Below are 16,055 nucleotides of genomic sequence, written 5' to 3'. Positions count from 1 at the left end.
TAGCTAAAAAAAGGTTATCAAAATTTAAGAAAAAATATGACTTTAATTTTAACCACACTTGTATAACCATTATAATTATCATCATCATAGCCATACTAAAATCTATCATGTAATATATATGTTACACCCCATGATTATTGTTTCCAAGCATAACATTGTAGAGAAGCATTATCCGTAACCCTGCATGGACCAGTTTCAAAGATATCCCAAACACAAGTTGCACAGGCATTCTTGTCACGTTTGTGATCATAAATGTCAAAGTAGTGAACTGGTGCTCCATACCATGTAAAGCTGCAAAAGTATAATGATGTGAACCAAAGAGGATTAGGATAGAAGGTGAAACCCCACATATGCCCACCTGATACTCTTTGGAATCCAAAATCTGTGTGTTTGTCTTTGCAATGAACACCAAGCTGCTTATTGTTCAATCTATTGTAAATGGAAACTACCACTGTGGCTGGTGGAATCCAGCCATCCTCATGATCACCACCCACTCCAACATTGAAATTCAAGGAAAAAATTATGGCTAATAACATTGACATTGATACTACTACTTTGGAGAGTGATATAGTCATCTTTTTATTTAATCGGTTGATATACTTGGTGATATGATCAATTTTGTAGAGGGCTCTTGTCTTTCTTTTTATATAGAGTGAATATAAGTAAAATTTCAATTTTAACCCTATCAAGTTTTTTTTTCTTACGGTATTTCCTAACCTGACAGGTTAATAACTAATTCGTTGTAGATCTAAACTTTATTTAAAGTCTGTTGCTAATCAATGAATTGCTGCATGCACAAAATGAAATAACTTTAAATGTTATCTTTCTAGTATTACTGATATTTCATAAAATATTTATTTATTATATAACTACCAAATTTCTTGAAGGCAAAGTTGACTTTATTTGGGTTTTGCTAATAAATTTAAGGGGAGTGTTAGGTAAATAAGAGAGTGAATCATCTTCAGTGAAACAAAAAATTAGATGGTGTTAGTTGTGATCTCTCATCTTTTATTATTTTCTCTCTCATATTTAATTTTAATCCCACTTATAAAATTAATGGTGAGAAATCACATTTTATTTTTTCAAATGTTAAAAAAATTGGAGATGATCCATTTCCAGGTAAACAATGACCATCTTGAACAACATGAATAACTACCAATCAAATAAAAATACACTATATCTTAATTTAATGTTACTAATTAAATTTAAGATTAATTTACTCTTTTAACCCTATTAATTCACATTGTTCACACATTATTCAAAAATGTTGTCGGTTACCTATACTTTTCCTAAATTTAAGGACTATCTGTGCGCTATAATTCATAAATAAATGATAATATTATTTCGGTGAATTATAGTTTAAATAGAATTTTTTATGTTTCACCTGAAGTAAAGGAAAAATCAATGTCTAACAATCGTCCCTTCTATATATATATTTGGTAGTATTTTTACACAGTAACAACCATTCTAAATATGAATATAATAATAAGTTATTGCCATTTTACATAAATGGATAACTAATATATATCTGAAGAAAATTTGCTGCCCCTTTCCTTGTTATTTAATTTTTCTCTTCTTTCTCCCTCTTCGCGAAGCTTCCAACCCTCCAATTTTTAAAGGGTACCCTCCAATTTTTAAAGGGGTGATACTAGGTAGCCAAAAAATAATTATAATATAAAAATATCATGAAAAATTTTTATTCTCTTGATAAGTAAATGATATACACTTCTTTATTTCTTATTCTCTTTATCACCTACAATTTTACTGTATATTTGGAGTAATTAATGTTCTTTTCAAAATCAGTTTCAGTTTCTCTCAAATCAAATCTTTAATATCTATCAATCACATTATTATCCATTAAATACAATAATTCTCTGAAAAAATTATAGAAGTTAAATTAAAAATTTTTAACAACTTCTACTATACAACTTATATTTTACATATAGACTATTAAAAAATAAAAAATAAAATATAAAATATATACAAAAATTTAAAAATAATTTTTTAAAAATAATTATTAACTCGTCATATTAAAATCAATAAATAAGCATACATATGAATATTAAATAAAAATATTAAAATAATTAAAATCATGACCTATTAGTGCACATATGAGATAATTTAAAGAATACAATAAGACGTATAGTTTAAAATTTGATAATATTAATTATAAAAATTTATTAATTATAGACATCATAGGTATGAAATTATAAATATTATGAGTATAAATTATGGATGTTATTAATATGAAATTATGGATGTTATGAGTAAATTTATCAATTAAATAAATTAATTTAAGAATTTGGCATTTTTTTAAATTCAATTATGATAAAATTTAAAAATATTTTGTATTAACTTTATAGTTACTTATGCAATAACTAAAAAATGATACGTGTATGGATGTAATATCTAATAAACATGAATTTAATTTTTAGATGTTAGTTGTATGTAATTATGGATGTTATGTATATGAATGTATAAATGTTATGTGTATGAACATAGTAGTACAATATAATTATAAATACACTTAAAAACACAAAAAAGAAATAAATCGGTTCATTACCATACCTCATCAAAACTAGTGTGATTTTTCATATTCTAAAAAATTGGTTGCCTGAAAACAACCTCGTCGAGTGAGTCCGTCTGTTGTTCAAATTCTTCATCAGCACTTTCCACCATGAGTACCAAGGTCGAATTCAATTGTCATACTATTTGCAATGATAAAAATGACTTCTTGTAAAATTCCTTGACCTATTCTAAATTTCTAATTGTGTTTGTAATGGTATTAGAGTTGTGAATTTTGAATGAAAATAATTGAATTAATGGAAATAAAACCATATTAGGATAGCTTTCAAGTTTTGTAAATGTCATTAATAAATGGGGCTGATAAGAATATAATAAGTGAATTGATAGGAGAGTGAGATAAAAAATAAAACTGTTATTAAATTATATAAATGAAAAAAATTATAGAAAGTTTAATTTTGGCTAATTATCTACCAAAAATTTTTCCTTTTTAAAGTAACGTTGACGAATTAAATTCAGTAAAACAAGGACTGAAATAAAAGAAAGAATTGTAATTATTATTGAGAGAGAAACTAAAATTGGTTCTATCCTATCCAATCCCATGAATGGAATGAAAAATGTTAAATATTTGCTTCCAAATGCAATTAATACATTAAATATTCTCAAGAGTACGCTATATTGATTCACTGCATTTATTTGTCAAAGCTTCGTCAATGGCATACGAATGTATTAACTATTAAGGACCATACCTTTAGTGGTGTATGTACAAAAATATTTTTGTTTAACAGGTATTTTTCATTTTAAAATATAATTTAATTTTAATGTATTGTCGGTATAAATTAGTTTTATATATACATTCAATTATGTGATGTTATATCAGCAAAAATAATTATTTTTTTTATTTACCGTATAAATAATGATTGTCTAAAGAATGAAGGTAATTTAATGATTCTGTAAAAATTTTTACACCGTAAATGCCAACATGTAACATACAATTTAATATTTCAAAATAAAAGTCTATTTTTAAAATAAAAGGATATAGTTTTTCTAACTCTACAATATTTTGGGTCTATGATTACGATTTTTTTGGTCACGATAAAAAACCGTGATCATAGAGGGTCTATGGTCACGATTTTTTATCGTAACTAAAGAAAAAAAGCTATGATCACGGTTTTTTAAAAAAGGGTGACCATAGAGTACCTATGGTCACGGTTTTTAAGAAAATGGTGGCCTAAAAAGGTCTATGATCACGGTTTACGAGGGTGACCTAAAAGGATCTATGATCACAGTTTTTTTGGATGACCAAAAAGGGTCTATGATCACGGTTTTTTGGGGTGATCTAAAGGGGTCTATGGTCACGGTTTTGGGGGGGTGACCTTAAATGGTCTATGGTCACGGTTTTTCAAAAAAAGGTGACCTAAAGGGGTCTATGGTCACAGTTTTGGGGAGGTGACCTAAAAGGGTCTGTGGTCACGGTTTTTCACCGTGACCAAAAGACATCTATGATCACGGTTTTGAGGGGTGACCTAAAAGAGTCTATGGTCACGGTTTTGTGGTGTGACCTAAAGGGGTCTATGGTCACGGTTTTGGAGGGTGACCTTAAATGGTCTATGGTCATGGTTTTTTAAAAAAAGATGACCTAAAAAGGTCTATGGTCACGTTTTTAGGGGGTGACCTAAAGGGTTCTATGGTCATGGTTTTGGGGGTGACCTAAAGTGGTCTATGGTCACGATTTTTTACTGTGACCAAAAGACATCTATGGTCATGGTTTTGAGGGGTGACCTAAAATAATCTATGGTCACAATTTTACGAAAGGATGACCTAAAGAGGTCTCTGGTTACGGTTTTTTGAGGTGACCTAAAGAGGTTTATGGCTACGATTTTGGGGGTGACCTTAAATGGTCTATGGTCACGGTTTTTCAAAAAAGGGTGACCTAAAAGGGTCTGTGGTCACGATTTTGGAGAGTAACCTAAAGGTATCTATGATCTTTACGTCATCTGTCGCCAGCCCCTCTCCTCTGGTCATCAGTCGCTAGCATGATTCTGAAAATCAGACCGATCGAACCGGTCTAACCGTGAACAATTAGATTTTTAACTTTATTTTATGATTATAGAGAAAATTGATTTTTATTATTTCTAATAATTAAATTAGAGTATTTATTTAAAAATAAATTTTAAATTATAATTAAATAATATTTTTATAGATATTATTATTGGATTAAATTTTGTTTTAAATTAATATTCTACCTAAATTCTAATTCCCAAATCAAAACCTTAATTTAACCCTAAATTCCCAAATTAAAACCCATTAACTCTAACCTAACCCTAATTTCACTGCCTCACTGTCATTCCCCGCCACACTTCCCCATTTTACCATCAGCAGCCACCAAACCCCCCATTTCCCTTTCCTTCCACACCGCAGCACACACACACACATGGACCTCCCTCTCGACACCCACACTCAGCCTCACACACCTCCCTCACCCTCCATTATCGCGCCAGCCACCCACGNNCCGCGAAGCCGCCGAACTGCATCCGTTGTCGCCGCAGTTGGAGGAAGCCCGTGTCGCTGTCTTTCTCGCTGTTTCCGGAGAAGCCTGAGGAGACGGGGAGACAGAACACGAAGGATGCCATCCGCGTCACTCTCATCGAGCCACAGCCGCTGCTGTGAAGGCTCCGCCATTGCCGTTGCTGCTGCGGGAGAGAAGGAGAACGGAACAGATAAGAATGAGGAACTGGGATCGTCGTTGTCGCCACCGGTGTTGAGGGCCAGCCACCGCGCCGAGCTTCTGTCGCCATCAGTTCTGCCGTCTGGTCACCGGGTATCACGTGGGTATAGCCAGAATCACTGCCAGTCCTTTCTTTGTGCAGTGAGTTTTTTTACCCTTGTTCTTTCTGTTTCAATTTTATTGCTGAAAGTAATTTGTTGCTGAAAGTTAAATGTGTTGTTACTGATTATCATGAACCTTGAATTTGTTGTTGGCTTTCCAAAATAATCACTTAAGTTTGCAGTTGCATTTTTCTTCTACTATATCGAATAAGATTACAAAAACTGTTCCCATTCATGTAGAATGAAGTCACTTAGTGTTTGTTCTCTCGCTAAGTGTATAGTTTTCCTATTGATACATAGATAGTTATACTTTTTCTTTTCTATTTTTTTCATTATTCCCTATGTTTATCTATGAGCTTCTTGTGTCATGAAAATTGATTTGAGATATTTTATTTTGTGTGATATCTGATTTGTTTATATCTCATGAAAGAGTCAAGTTTTATCAAACACTATATTCTATAATCTCATTGTTCATGCTGTCATATATAACTTTTTTTCCCTTTGTTAGGTCTCAGAGATAAGAATTGTGTGCCATGCAATTTGAAGGAACTGCGACCGATGACCGAGGATGCAGCACACACTTTGATTCCACAGGTTTATTTGTAATCATCATAATCGTCATCATCATAATAAAGCCTTTTCAACTTAAAGTGTTTTGGAAATTGACATTTTCTAGTTAGGTTTCTGAGTGAAATTCGGTAAAAGAAGATGGCATATTTAAACTGAAGAGGACATGGAAAGTAAAGACTTTCACCAAAGGCTTGAAATTCTTCAAGATAGTAGCTGACCTTGCTGAAAGTGAAGGTATCATTCTCTGTTCTCTTTTTCTAACCCATTTTCCTTTAATTAATCAATAATCATATTTCCTTTAAAAAATGAAAAATTTGTAATGTTCTTGGGATTATTACATTGTTTGTTTTTCTATTTTGGACGATTCAAGGCAATTACTTTGTGCCCTAATGTTCCTGTGTATTGTGCAAACCGTGCTCTCTGCCATCTTAAGCGCCAGTAAGTATAGTATGATAACATATCTTCTTGATTTTTAATTTAATTTTATTTTTGACTTCTGTTTGGGTATTTACTCTTTAGAGATTTCGAAGTCTTTAGCTTCAATGGTCGTGTTGTATTGGTTAAGTATATTCGATTTTCTTCTAAGTAGAAAATTGGTTAAATTGAATATATTTTATTATTTACTATATTTGCAAGTTTTCTATATTTTTAGATGTTAAAGAAAATAATCCGAGCGATGTATAGGGAAGTAAGCAATTATTCGTTGGGAGTTGGGTTTGCACACCTTAGAAATTGCATGGCATGGTTGAATAGGCTTACGTTAGGGAATATAATATTTTATATAGTTGTTGAGGTTTAGATCAATTTAAATTTGTACTTAGCTAATAGGTGATTAGTTATCTGAGAAATGTTAAAACTGTGGACTCATGGACATGTTACTGCAACATTAACAGTTGTGTTTGAGTTTTTTCTTGAACATGTATTAAATTCTTGGTCTTTTATTGTAAGCATAACTGAGTATAATTTAATACTATCTCTATCTTGATATATATTTTATTAACAACTATAAACGTTCTTATATAGTCTTAATTAATTAGTTTACAAAAATCAAACGTGCATTGAATTTGCTGTCTGTTTCAAACTCAAACAAAGCGATCAACTATTTTAGATTTTCCAGATCTTGTGTTTCTAATACTCTAATGTGTTTGTGTGTCTTTTTAATGTAATTTGTCATGTTTTAACTAATTTCTAATCAATTGTTCAATTTTTTTTGGGTTTCAAGTGAAAAACATTACAAGATGAGCGAATAAATTAGAGAAGAATTTTTTTTTGGTTTTCAAAGGATGAGAAGAATATGTACTATATTAGAGAATATTTTTGGTTTTATAGTATAATATTTTGATGTCTTTTGTAATTTTTTAAGAGCTTTTACTTAGTATTACATGTAATGGATAAATTATACTATATTTTGATTTAGGTTGTTTGGAATAAAAATATATCTAAATTTTAATGTAAATTTTATGATTTAAATTTATTGAATTTCTACTTTTTAGACTTATTTTGTGATTATCATAATTTTAGGATCTGATTATGCTATAAAAAAAAATAAATCTAAAAAAACATAATAAATTATGGTTACGGTTTTAAAATGGAGTGACTATAGATAAGGCTATGGTCAGGATAAAAACCATGACCATAGATAAGGTTATGGTCACGGTTTTAAGGAGGGGTGACCATAGAGGCTATGGTCACGGCAAAAAACCGTGACCATAGATAAGGCTATGGTCACTATTTTAAGGAGGGGTAACCATAGAGGCTATGGTCACGGAAAAAACTGTGGCCATAGATAAGGCTATGGTCATGGTTTTAAGATGGGGTAACCATAGAGGCTTTGGTCACGGTTTTAGGTGGGGTGACCATAGATAAAGTTATGATCACGGTTTTAAGGTGCGGTGACCATAAAGGCTATGGTCACAGTTTTAGGTGGGGTGGCCATAGAGGCTATGGTCACGGCGAAAACCGTGACCATAGATAAGGCTATGGTCGCGATTTTTAGGTGGGGTGACCATAGAGGCTATGGTCACGGCGAAAACTGTGACCATAGATAAGGCTATAGTCACGGTTTTAAGGTGGGGTGACCATAGAAGCTATGATCAGATAAAGCTATGGTCACGATTTTTTACGCGTGACCATAGATTAACCTATGGTCACGGTAAAAAAATGTGGCCTAAAGTGCTAGAATTTGAAAATTGAAATCATGACCATAGATAAAAAAAATTATGACCATAGACCTATGACCACGAGAGAATAGGCCACGGTAAAAAACCATGACCATAGGTCCAAAACTGTGACCATAGATTTATGGTTACCCTTTAAAATCATAGACTTTTTTTTTTGTAGTGTAATAGCACTTTAATTTAATTGTGATCATTGAATAAGTATAATTTGATACATTTATTAATTTATGATTTATTAGTATTTATAATTTAGAATTGAGAATTTAAGATATAAATGTTGATGGAATATTAGTAAAAGACGATAAATTTTATTAGTCATTGTTGATGGGTCCCTAATAAAATGGGGCCCACAATTTTAAAACAAAAAATAAATAAATAAATAAATGAAGAAAGTGGTTAATAGCAACGGGAGTGAGAGAGAAGCTTTCTTTAATTTTTTGAAAGAAAGCAACGAAGCAAACAGAGAGCCGCGTCGAAGAGAAGAAGGAAATTTGGAGGAAAAGGACAAGTCAACTTTGATCCGATTGAACTGGTAAACTTGCTCCATTTCTTATAAAAATTTAGTATATGTTATTCCTGGTGTAGAGATGAACATTAGGATATAATTTGATAGTTGTATTGCCTTCTTTTTTGTCTGATTTGAGATATCTTAGTGGAGGATTTATGTTGATTCTATCAGTTTTGATGATATATTCTGTTGATTGTTGAGATGTCCTAGTGTTACTAGGAAGACTGTTTGTGTACCCATTATTCTGATATTGGAAGATTTTACTGGACTAGGTTCCGTGGGTTTTTTGTCTCTTTTTTGGGGGTTTTTTCCACGTAAAAATTCTGGTCTCTGGTTATTTAATTTCTGCCATTATATTTGCTGCTTGGAGTATCTTTGGTATTGCCTATTTAATCGCATAAGTTGTGAAAAAATTATTTTTGGTGCTTCCGCCGTTAGACAGGTTCTTGTTTTGAACCTTTGTTTGAGTTTTTCCCAACAAAGTGGTATCTAGAGCTCTGGTTGTTTATCTCTGTACTGATTAAATGAAGGAAAATACTCATGGGCTATTGCCAAATTGAATTCCCAAAATTACTCGATTTGGAAGACCCTCATGGAAGATATGTTGTATAGCAAGGACTTGTATGATCCTGTGGAGGGGGATGAATCCAAAGGTACCAAATTTGATGCTGAATGGAAGAAGCTAAATCGGAAGGCAGTTGTTTTGATTAGACAATGGCTTGATCTTAGCATGTATCCACATGTTGACACCGAAACGAATGCTAAGAAGACGTGGAACAAATTGAAAGAGTTATATGAGAGAAAGAATGTGCAAAACAAAGCATTCTTGATTAAGAAGCTTGTCAATATGAAGTATACTGAAGGTAAATTAATGGCGGAGCACTTGAGTATTTTTCAGGAGATGGTGAAACAACTGAAAAATAATGAAATCACTTTGAATGATGAGTTGCAAGCCTTGTTGTTGTTGAGCTCTTTTCCTGATAGTTGGAAAGTTCTGGTTGTGACACTGACTAACTCAGCTCCGAATGGGAAGTTGACGTTAGCAATGGTTAAAGAGAGCATCTTGAATGAAGAAGCTAGAAGAAAAGAACGAGGTTTGATGAATGCCTCCTCCCTGTCAGAAGCACTTGTTTTATAGTCACAGAGGAGAAGTCAAAGTAGAAAACCTCATAGTTCTGACAAGTCAGAAAGTCGAAGCAAGTCAAGAGGAAAGTACAAGCCAAGAAAGGAGTTTATTTGTCGCCATTGTGGCAAGTCGGGGCATATCAAGAGGTATTGTAGGTTCTTGAAAAGAGAACAATCAAGAGGAAGAAACGAAGACAAAGGTAAAGATAGTGATAAAGAAACTGCTGCTATTGTTTATGAAGATGTTCTTATCACATATGATGAAAATTATGTGAATCTTGTCTATGATGATTTCACTTGGATTATGGACTCTGGTGCCTCATGTCATGTCACTCCGAAATGTGAATTTTTTACTTTCTATACTGCTGGAAATTTTGGAAAGATCAAATTTAGAGATAAAGGAATGTGTGATATCATTGGTATGGGTGATATATGGCTTGAAACTAACATGGGATGCAAGTTGCAGTTGAAGAATGTTAGGCATGCGCTAGATATACGGTTTAATCTCATTTCAGTGAAGGCATTGGATTAAGAGGGGGTATTATACTTCCTTTGGTAGTGGAAAATGCAATATTACCAAAAGGGCTCTCATTGTTGCTAAAGAAGACAATAGTCTCACTACTCTCTACCGATTGCAAGCAAAGTTGTGCAAAGAAGAGATGAATGTAGTCGATGATTCCTCTTCTTATTTGTGGCATATACGTCTTGGTCACTTGAGCGAGAAAGGACTAAGCGTCTTAGCCAAGAAGCACTTACTTCCCGTAAAAGGTATAACTTTAAATACTTGCACTCATTGTTTTGTTGGAAAGCATGCTAGAGTATTATTTCATAATTCTGGACCTCATAGGAGATCACATGTTCTAGATTTAGTTTACACTGATGTTTGCACTATGGATGCTAAGACACTAGGTGGTACATCATATTTTGTTACTTTTATTGATGATTATTCTCGAAAAGTGTGGGCTTTTGTTTTGAAATCTAAAGACCAAGTGCTCGGTATCTTCAAACACTTTCATGCAAGTGTTGAAAGAGAAACATAAAGGAAATTGAAATGTGTTCGAGCAGATAATGGTGGTGAATATAGGGGTCCATTTGAAGAGTATTGTAAAGGACATGAGATCAAGCTTGAGAAGACGATTCCTAAGACTCCTCAACATAATGGAGTTGCAGAGAGAATGAATCGCACTATCAATGATAGAGTTAGGTGTATGCTCTCTCATGCAAGGTTGTCTAAATCCTTTTGGGGTGAAGCGATGAGGACTGTAGTAGATCTGATCAATCTTTCTCCTTTAGTTCCACTAAATAGTGATGTTCCAGAGAAAGTTTGGAGAGGGAAAGATGTCTCCTATAGTCACTTGTGAGTATTCGGCTGCAAGGCTTTTGTTCATATTCCAAGAGATGAAAGGTCTAAACTTGATGGAAAGTCAAAGCAGTGTATCTTTGTAAGACTGCAGATTTTGAAAATTAAACTATTTTATGATTTATTTTATTTTTTTTGAGGATATATTTTTAGAACTTTTTATACTAATTGAGTACTTTCTTATTATTGATTTAAAATTTTAGTAATTGAAAAATAAAAAGGATTAAAGGTAAGTAACGCCTAAGCCTTTAGTACGATCATGAGGTGCTAAAAGCTAGGGTGTTACATTATGATATCAGAGTAGTTTGTTCCTGTTAGAGCCTTGGGAATGGACTGACTGTGCTTCATTGCATACTTTGAGTGTCTGTCATGTTATAAGTCTTGTCCGAATGACGAGAATTAGAGCTTTATTCACATGACTGTCTATTGATTAACGCCGTTAGCTTATCGTTGTATATCTACTGATGTTAAGTCTGGCCAACTTAATGTTGATGGTTATGTGTACGGAAAAGTTAACGGGTTATCGTAGGTGAAATAGAACTAATAGGTAACGTATATCGTGGGGTTTGGGAAACGTTAGAAGTTGAAGTTGGAAAGTTGCAACTCTGAAGCTGATATGAGATTAGTATGCGAACGTTAATCACATTCTTTTAACCCCAACCTGTTTTATAACCTTTCACTACCCTGCCTTGTCATCACATGCTTGAGCCATGACATATTTTGTGTCAAGCTTGCCTCGTAACTTCTGCTTTGTGCACTTCTACCTTTATACCTTTGTACCATCTGAAAATACAAGTAATTGGAACTGTATATATGTATGTATGCTAAGATCCTTTTTTGCCTCTTCCTTGATTATGTTTAAAAAGTATAGTTAATATAAGCTTATCTTGTTTTGAATCAATTTTCGAGGACGAAAATTTTTATAAGTGTGGTAGGATGTAAGACCCCAGATTTTGAAAATTAAACTATTTTATGATTTATTTTATTTTTTCGAGGATATATTTTCAGAACTTTTTATACTAGTTGAGTATTTTCTTATTATTGATTTAAAATTTTAGTAATTGAAAAATAAAAAGGGTTAGAGGTAAGTACCGCCTAAGCCTTTAGTACGATCATGAGGTGCTAAAAGCTAGGGTGTTACAATCTTCATGGGTTATGGTCACGAAGACTTTGGCTACAGATTATGGGATCCGGTGAGCAAGAAGATAGTTAGAAGCCGAGATGTGATTTTTCTTGAAGACCAAACTATTGAAGATCTTGAGAAGACAGATAAGCCAATAACTGTCAGACATTCTGCTAATTATGAACCTGGTCCTTCCACTAGATCTCCTGTTGATGGGAGAGATGTACAAGTTGATAATGATGGTGATGATTTGCATGATGAACCTACACCTCAACCTGATCTGCCAGATGTTGAAGTTCCACCTGAACCACCAGTTGAGCCTGAATTGAGAAGATCTACTAGAGAGCGTCATCCTTCTCAGAAATACTCTTCTCATGAGTATGTGATGAACACTGAGACTGGGGAGCCAAAGAGCTACCAGGAAGCTATGTCTGATGAGCATAAGAAAGATTGGTTGAAGGCCATGCAAGAAGAAATGAAATCCTTGCATGAGAATCATACATTTGAATTGGTGAAGTTGCCAAAGGGTAAGGGAGCATTCAAGAATAAATGGGTGTTCAAGTTGAAAGCAGATGAAAACATCTCACGGCCAAGGTATAAAGCTAGATTGGTTATGAAAGGCTTTGAACAAAAGAAAGGTATTGATTTTGAGGAGATTTTCTCTCCAGTTGTGAAGATGTCCTCTATTCGAGTTGTGCTTGGATTGGCAGCTAGTTTGAATTTAGAGGTTGAGCAGCTTGATGTGAAGACTGCATTCCTTCACGGTGACATAGATAAAGAAATTTATATGGAGCAACCAGAGGGTTTCGAAGTTAAAGGAAAGGAGCACCTTGTATGCAAGTTGAAGAAGAGCTTATATGGGTTGAAGCAAGCGCCAAGGGAGTGGTACACGAAGTTTGATTCCTTCATGGAAGGTCATGGGTATAGTAAGACTTCTTTTGATCATTGTGTGTATGTTAAGAAATTCTCTGATGGTGATTTTATAATTCTCTTGCTTTATATTGATGACATGTTGATTGTTGGTCATGACACTAAGAAGATTGAAAGTCTTAAGAAAGACTTGAACAGATCCTTTGCTATGAAGGATTTGGGTCCTACAAAGAAAATCCTTGGCATGAGAATCACTCGTGACAGGAAGAATGGAAAACTGTGGTTGTCGCAGCAGAAGTATATTGAGAAGGTTTTAGAGAGGTTTAGCATGAGTAATTCCAAACCTGTTAGTACTCTACTTGCTAGTCATTTTAAGCAGAGTTCGCAACAATGTACAAGTGAGAAAGAGAAAGCAGAAATGAAGAAGATTCCATATGCATCTGCAGTTGGCAGTTTGATGTATGCTATGGTTTGCACTAGGCAGGATATTGCTCATGCAGTTGGAGTTGTTAGTCGGTTTTTCTCTAATCCTGGCAAGGAACACTGGCAAGCAGTGAAGTGGATTCTCAGATACTTTAATGGTACTTCCAGAGTTTTGTTTATGCTTTGGGAGTGGCCAACCTGTGTTGGATGGTTACACAGATACGGATATTGCTAGGGATCTTGATTCAAGGAAGTCTACTTCTGGTTATATGATGACTTTTGCAGGGGGGCTGTGTCATGGTAATCTCGACTTCAGAAATATGTTGCTTTATTTACTACAGAGGCAGAATACATTGCTGTTGTTGAAGCTTCTAAGAAACTCTTGTGGATGAAGAAATTCCTACAAGAGTTAGGCATCAATCAAGAGAAGTTTGTGTTATTTTGTGACAGTCAGAGTGCTATCCATCTCAGCAAGAATCCGACATTTCATTCCAGATCAAAGCACACAGAGGTGAGGTATCATTGGATACGTCAAGCGCTTGAGATGAAGTCATATGCACTTGAGAAGATCCATATTGATGATAATAGTTCAGATATGATGACTAAGGGTTTACCTGCAGTGAAGTTTGATTCCTGCAAAGAGAAGGCAGACTTGGTGGAGCAGCCTATCCCCACTTGAGTTGGTGAGGGGAAGATTTGTTAGTGGGTCCCCAACTAAGTGGGACCCACAAATTTAAAACAAAAAAAAAACAAATAAATAAATATTAGATATATATTAGAGTCTAGAAATGTAGAGTATATAAATAAATGGATATGGAATAGTTAAATTGGGGTATTTCAATAAAGAGGGGAGGTCCTGCAGAAAAATAGCGCAGCTCAGCGCCAGGATGATAAAAAAGCTTAAGACCTCTCTTATTACTTTTTCAATATGAAAAAGTAATAAGAATTCAAAATGAAAAAGGTCGTCTTATTCAAAACCCCAATTATGAAATCCCTTCTCGCCCACTTCACATCTCGGAACTGCTAATGAAGGTTACAGATTCCGTCAAGAGGAAGAATGATCTATGCTATGATTTATTATTCATGGATGTTGATAAGATCCTTCTATCTAGCAGCACCTTAAGATGGCATAGCCTTCAAGTTAAGGGTGAGGTTCAAACGAGGAAAGGCTTATGGTGGATACCTAAGCACCCAGAGAGAAGAAAGTGGCTAATAGCCACGGGAGTGAGAGAGAGAAGCTTTCTTTAATTTTTTAAAAGAAAGCAACGAAGCAAACAGAGAGCGGCGTCGAAGAGAAGAAGGAAATTTGGAGGAAAAGGGCAAGCCAACTTTGATCCGATTGAACCAGTAAACTTGCTCCATTTCTTATGAAATTTTAGTATGTTATTCCTGGTGTAGAAATGAACAATAGGATATAACTTGCTAGTTGTATTGCCTTCTCTTTTACTTGATTTGAGATACCCACTTAGTGGAGGATTTATGTTGATTCCATAAGTTTTGATGATGTATTTTGTTGATTGTTGAAATGTCCTAGTGTCACTAGGAAGACTGTTTGTGTACCCATTATTCTGATAGTGGAAGATTTTACTGGACTAGGTTCCGTGGATTTTTTGTCCCTCTTTTAGGAATTTTCCCACAAATTCTGGTGTCTGGTTATTTAATTTCTGCCATTATATTTGCTACTTGAAGTATCTTTGGTATTGCCTATTTAATCACACAAATTGTGGAAAAATTATTTTTGGTGCTTCCGCTGTTAGACAGGTTCTTGTTTTAAACCTTTATTTGAGTTTTTCCCAACAGTCATGTATGTAGTATTGCTCATTTTCAATATATATAAAATAAAATTAATAAACTATAAGTGACAAACTAAAAGAAACATAAATAATATTGAAAAACGTTGCTCATTTCCAGTCTTTGTATATACTTTATTAAATTTGTAATTAAATTTTTATAATTTAAAAATTGTAATTGAGTCTTTATATTTTTTTAAATTTTGGACTTAGACCCTTTTTTTTTGTAAGAAACTTTGGATTTAACATAATATTTTTTTTTTCAAATTAAAATACCTGCACTTAAGAACTAACTCCCTAAATTTAAATGTCGATTTTTCATTTTTAAAATATTTTATTAATTCTATGTTTTTGACAAAAAAAACAAAAAAAAAACAAAAGACTTAATTATAAAATTTAAAATGGTGTAGACACATGAGTAGTGAATCCTGTTGTGATTATTAGTGCTGTGAGAAGCATTGAGATTATTTGAGAGTGTGAAAGCTAATCATGAATGAACTTTCTGTATTGGAAATTAAATTTAGATACTGATACACTGCCTTAGGCTCGCTCTTATATATATAGCCATGCACACGTACATCACAACTAATTCAATCCTAACAACTCTAACACACTGCAAAATTAACTAACTAACTAGCTAACTAACCTCTTCTATCTTAACTCCCTTAACAAGTCCAAAAATATATAAAAATTTTCAAGCTATTATCACAAAGTACACGACCCCAAGACGCAAATCATAGAAAATAAAACTTTTTGT

General features: G+C 33.5%; 2 protein-coding genes across 3 annotated transcripts; one reads left to right on the top strand and one right to left on the bottom strand.

Moving 5' to 3' along the window:
- On the bottom strand, positions 135 to 575 carry LOC107644555 (S-protein homolog 5-like). The gene has a single exon (XM_016348439.2). It carries the CDS (start codon positions 573 to 575, stop codon positions 135 to 137), a length of 441 nt encoding a protein of 146 aa, XP_016203925.1.
- On the top strand, positions 4,859 to 7,173 carry LOC107644554. 2 transcript variants are annotated; one of them, XM_016348438.2, is made up of 3 exons: positions 4,859 to 5,392; positions 5,861 to 5,946; positions 6,033 to 6,158. In XM_016348438.2, exons 1-2 carry the CDS (start codon positions 4,958 to 4,960, stop codon positions 5,894 to 5,896), a joined length of 471 nt encoding a protein of 156 aa, XP_016203924.1. In that variant the 5' UTR covers positions 4,859 to 4,957; the 3' UTR covers positions 5,897 to 5,946; positions 6,033 to 6,158. The 2 variants fall into 2 exon arrangements, 1 of the variants encoding a protein (XP_016203924.1); XR_002347516.1 differs by lacking the exon at positions 4,859 to 5,392 and adding an exon at positions 6,293 to 7,173 and having other exon boundaries at positions 5,399 to 5,946; positions 6,033 to 6,156.

Source organism: Arachis ipaensis, chromosome B05 (assembly GCF_000816755.2).
Source record: "Arachis ipaensis cultivar K30076 chromosome B05, Araip1.1, whole genome shotgun sequence".
Classification (NCBI taxonomy): domain Eukaryota; kingdom Viridiplantae; phylum Streptophyta; class Magnoliopsida; order Fabales; family Fabaceae; genus Arachis; species Arachis ipaensis.
This window is presented reverse-complemented; position numbering and strand designations above follow the sequence as displayed.

Coding starts and splice junctions, on each gene's coding strand:
- LOC107644555 (XM_016348439.2), bottom strand. CDS start 575: ATGACTATATCACTCTCCAAAGTAGTAGTATCAATGTCAATGTTATTA.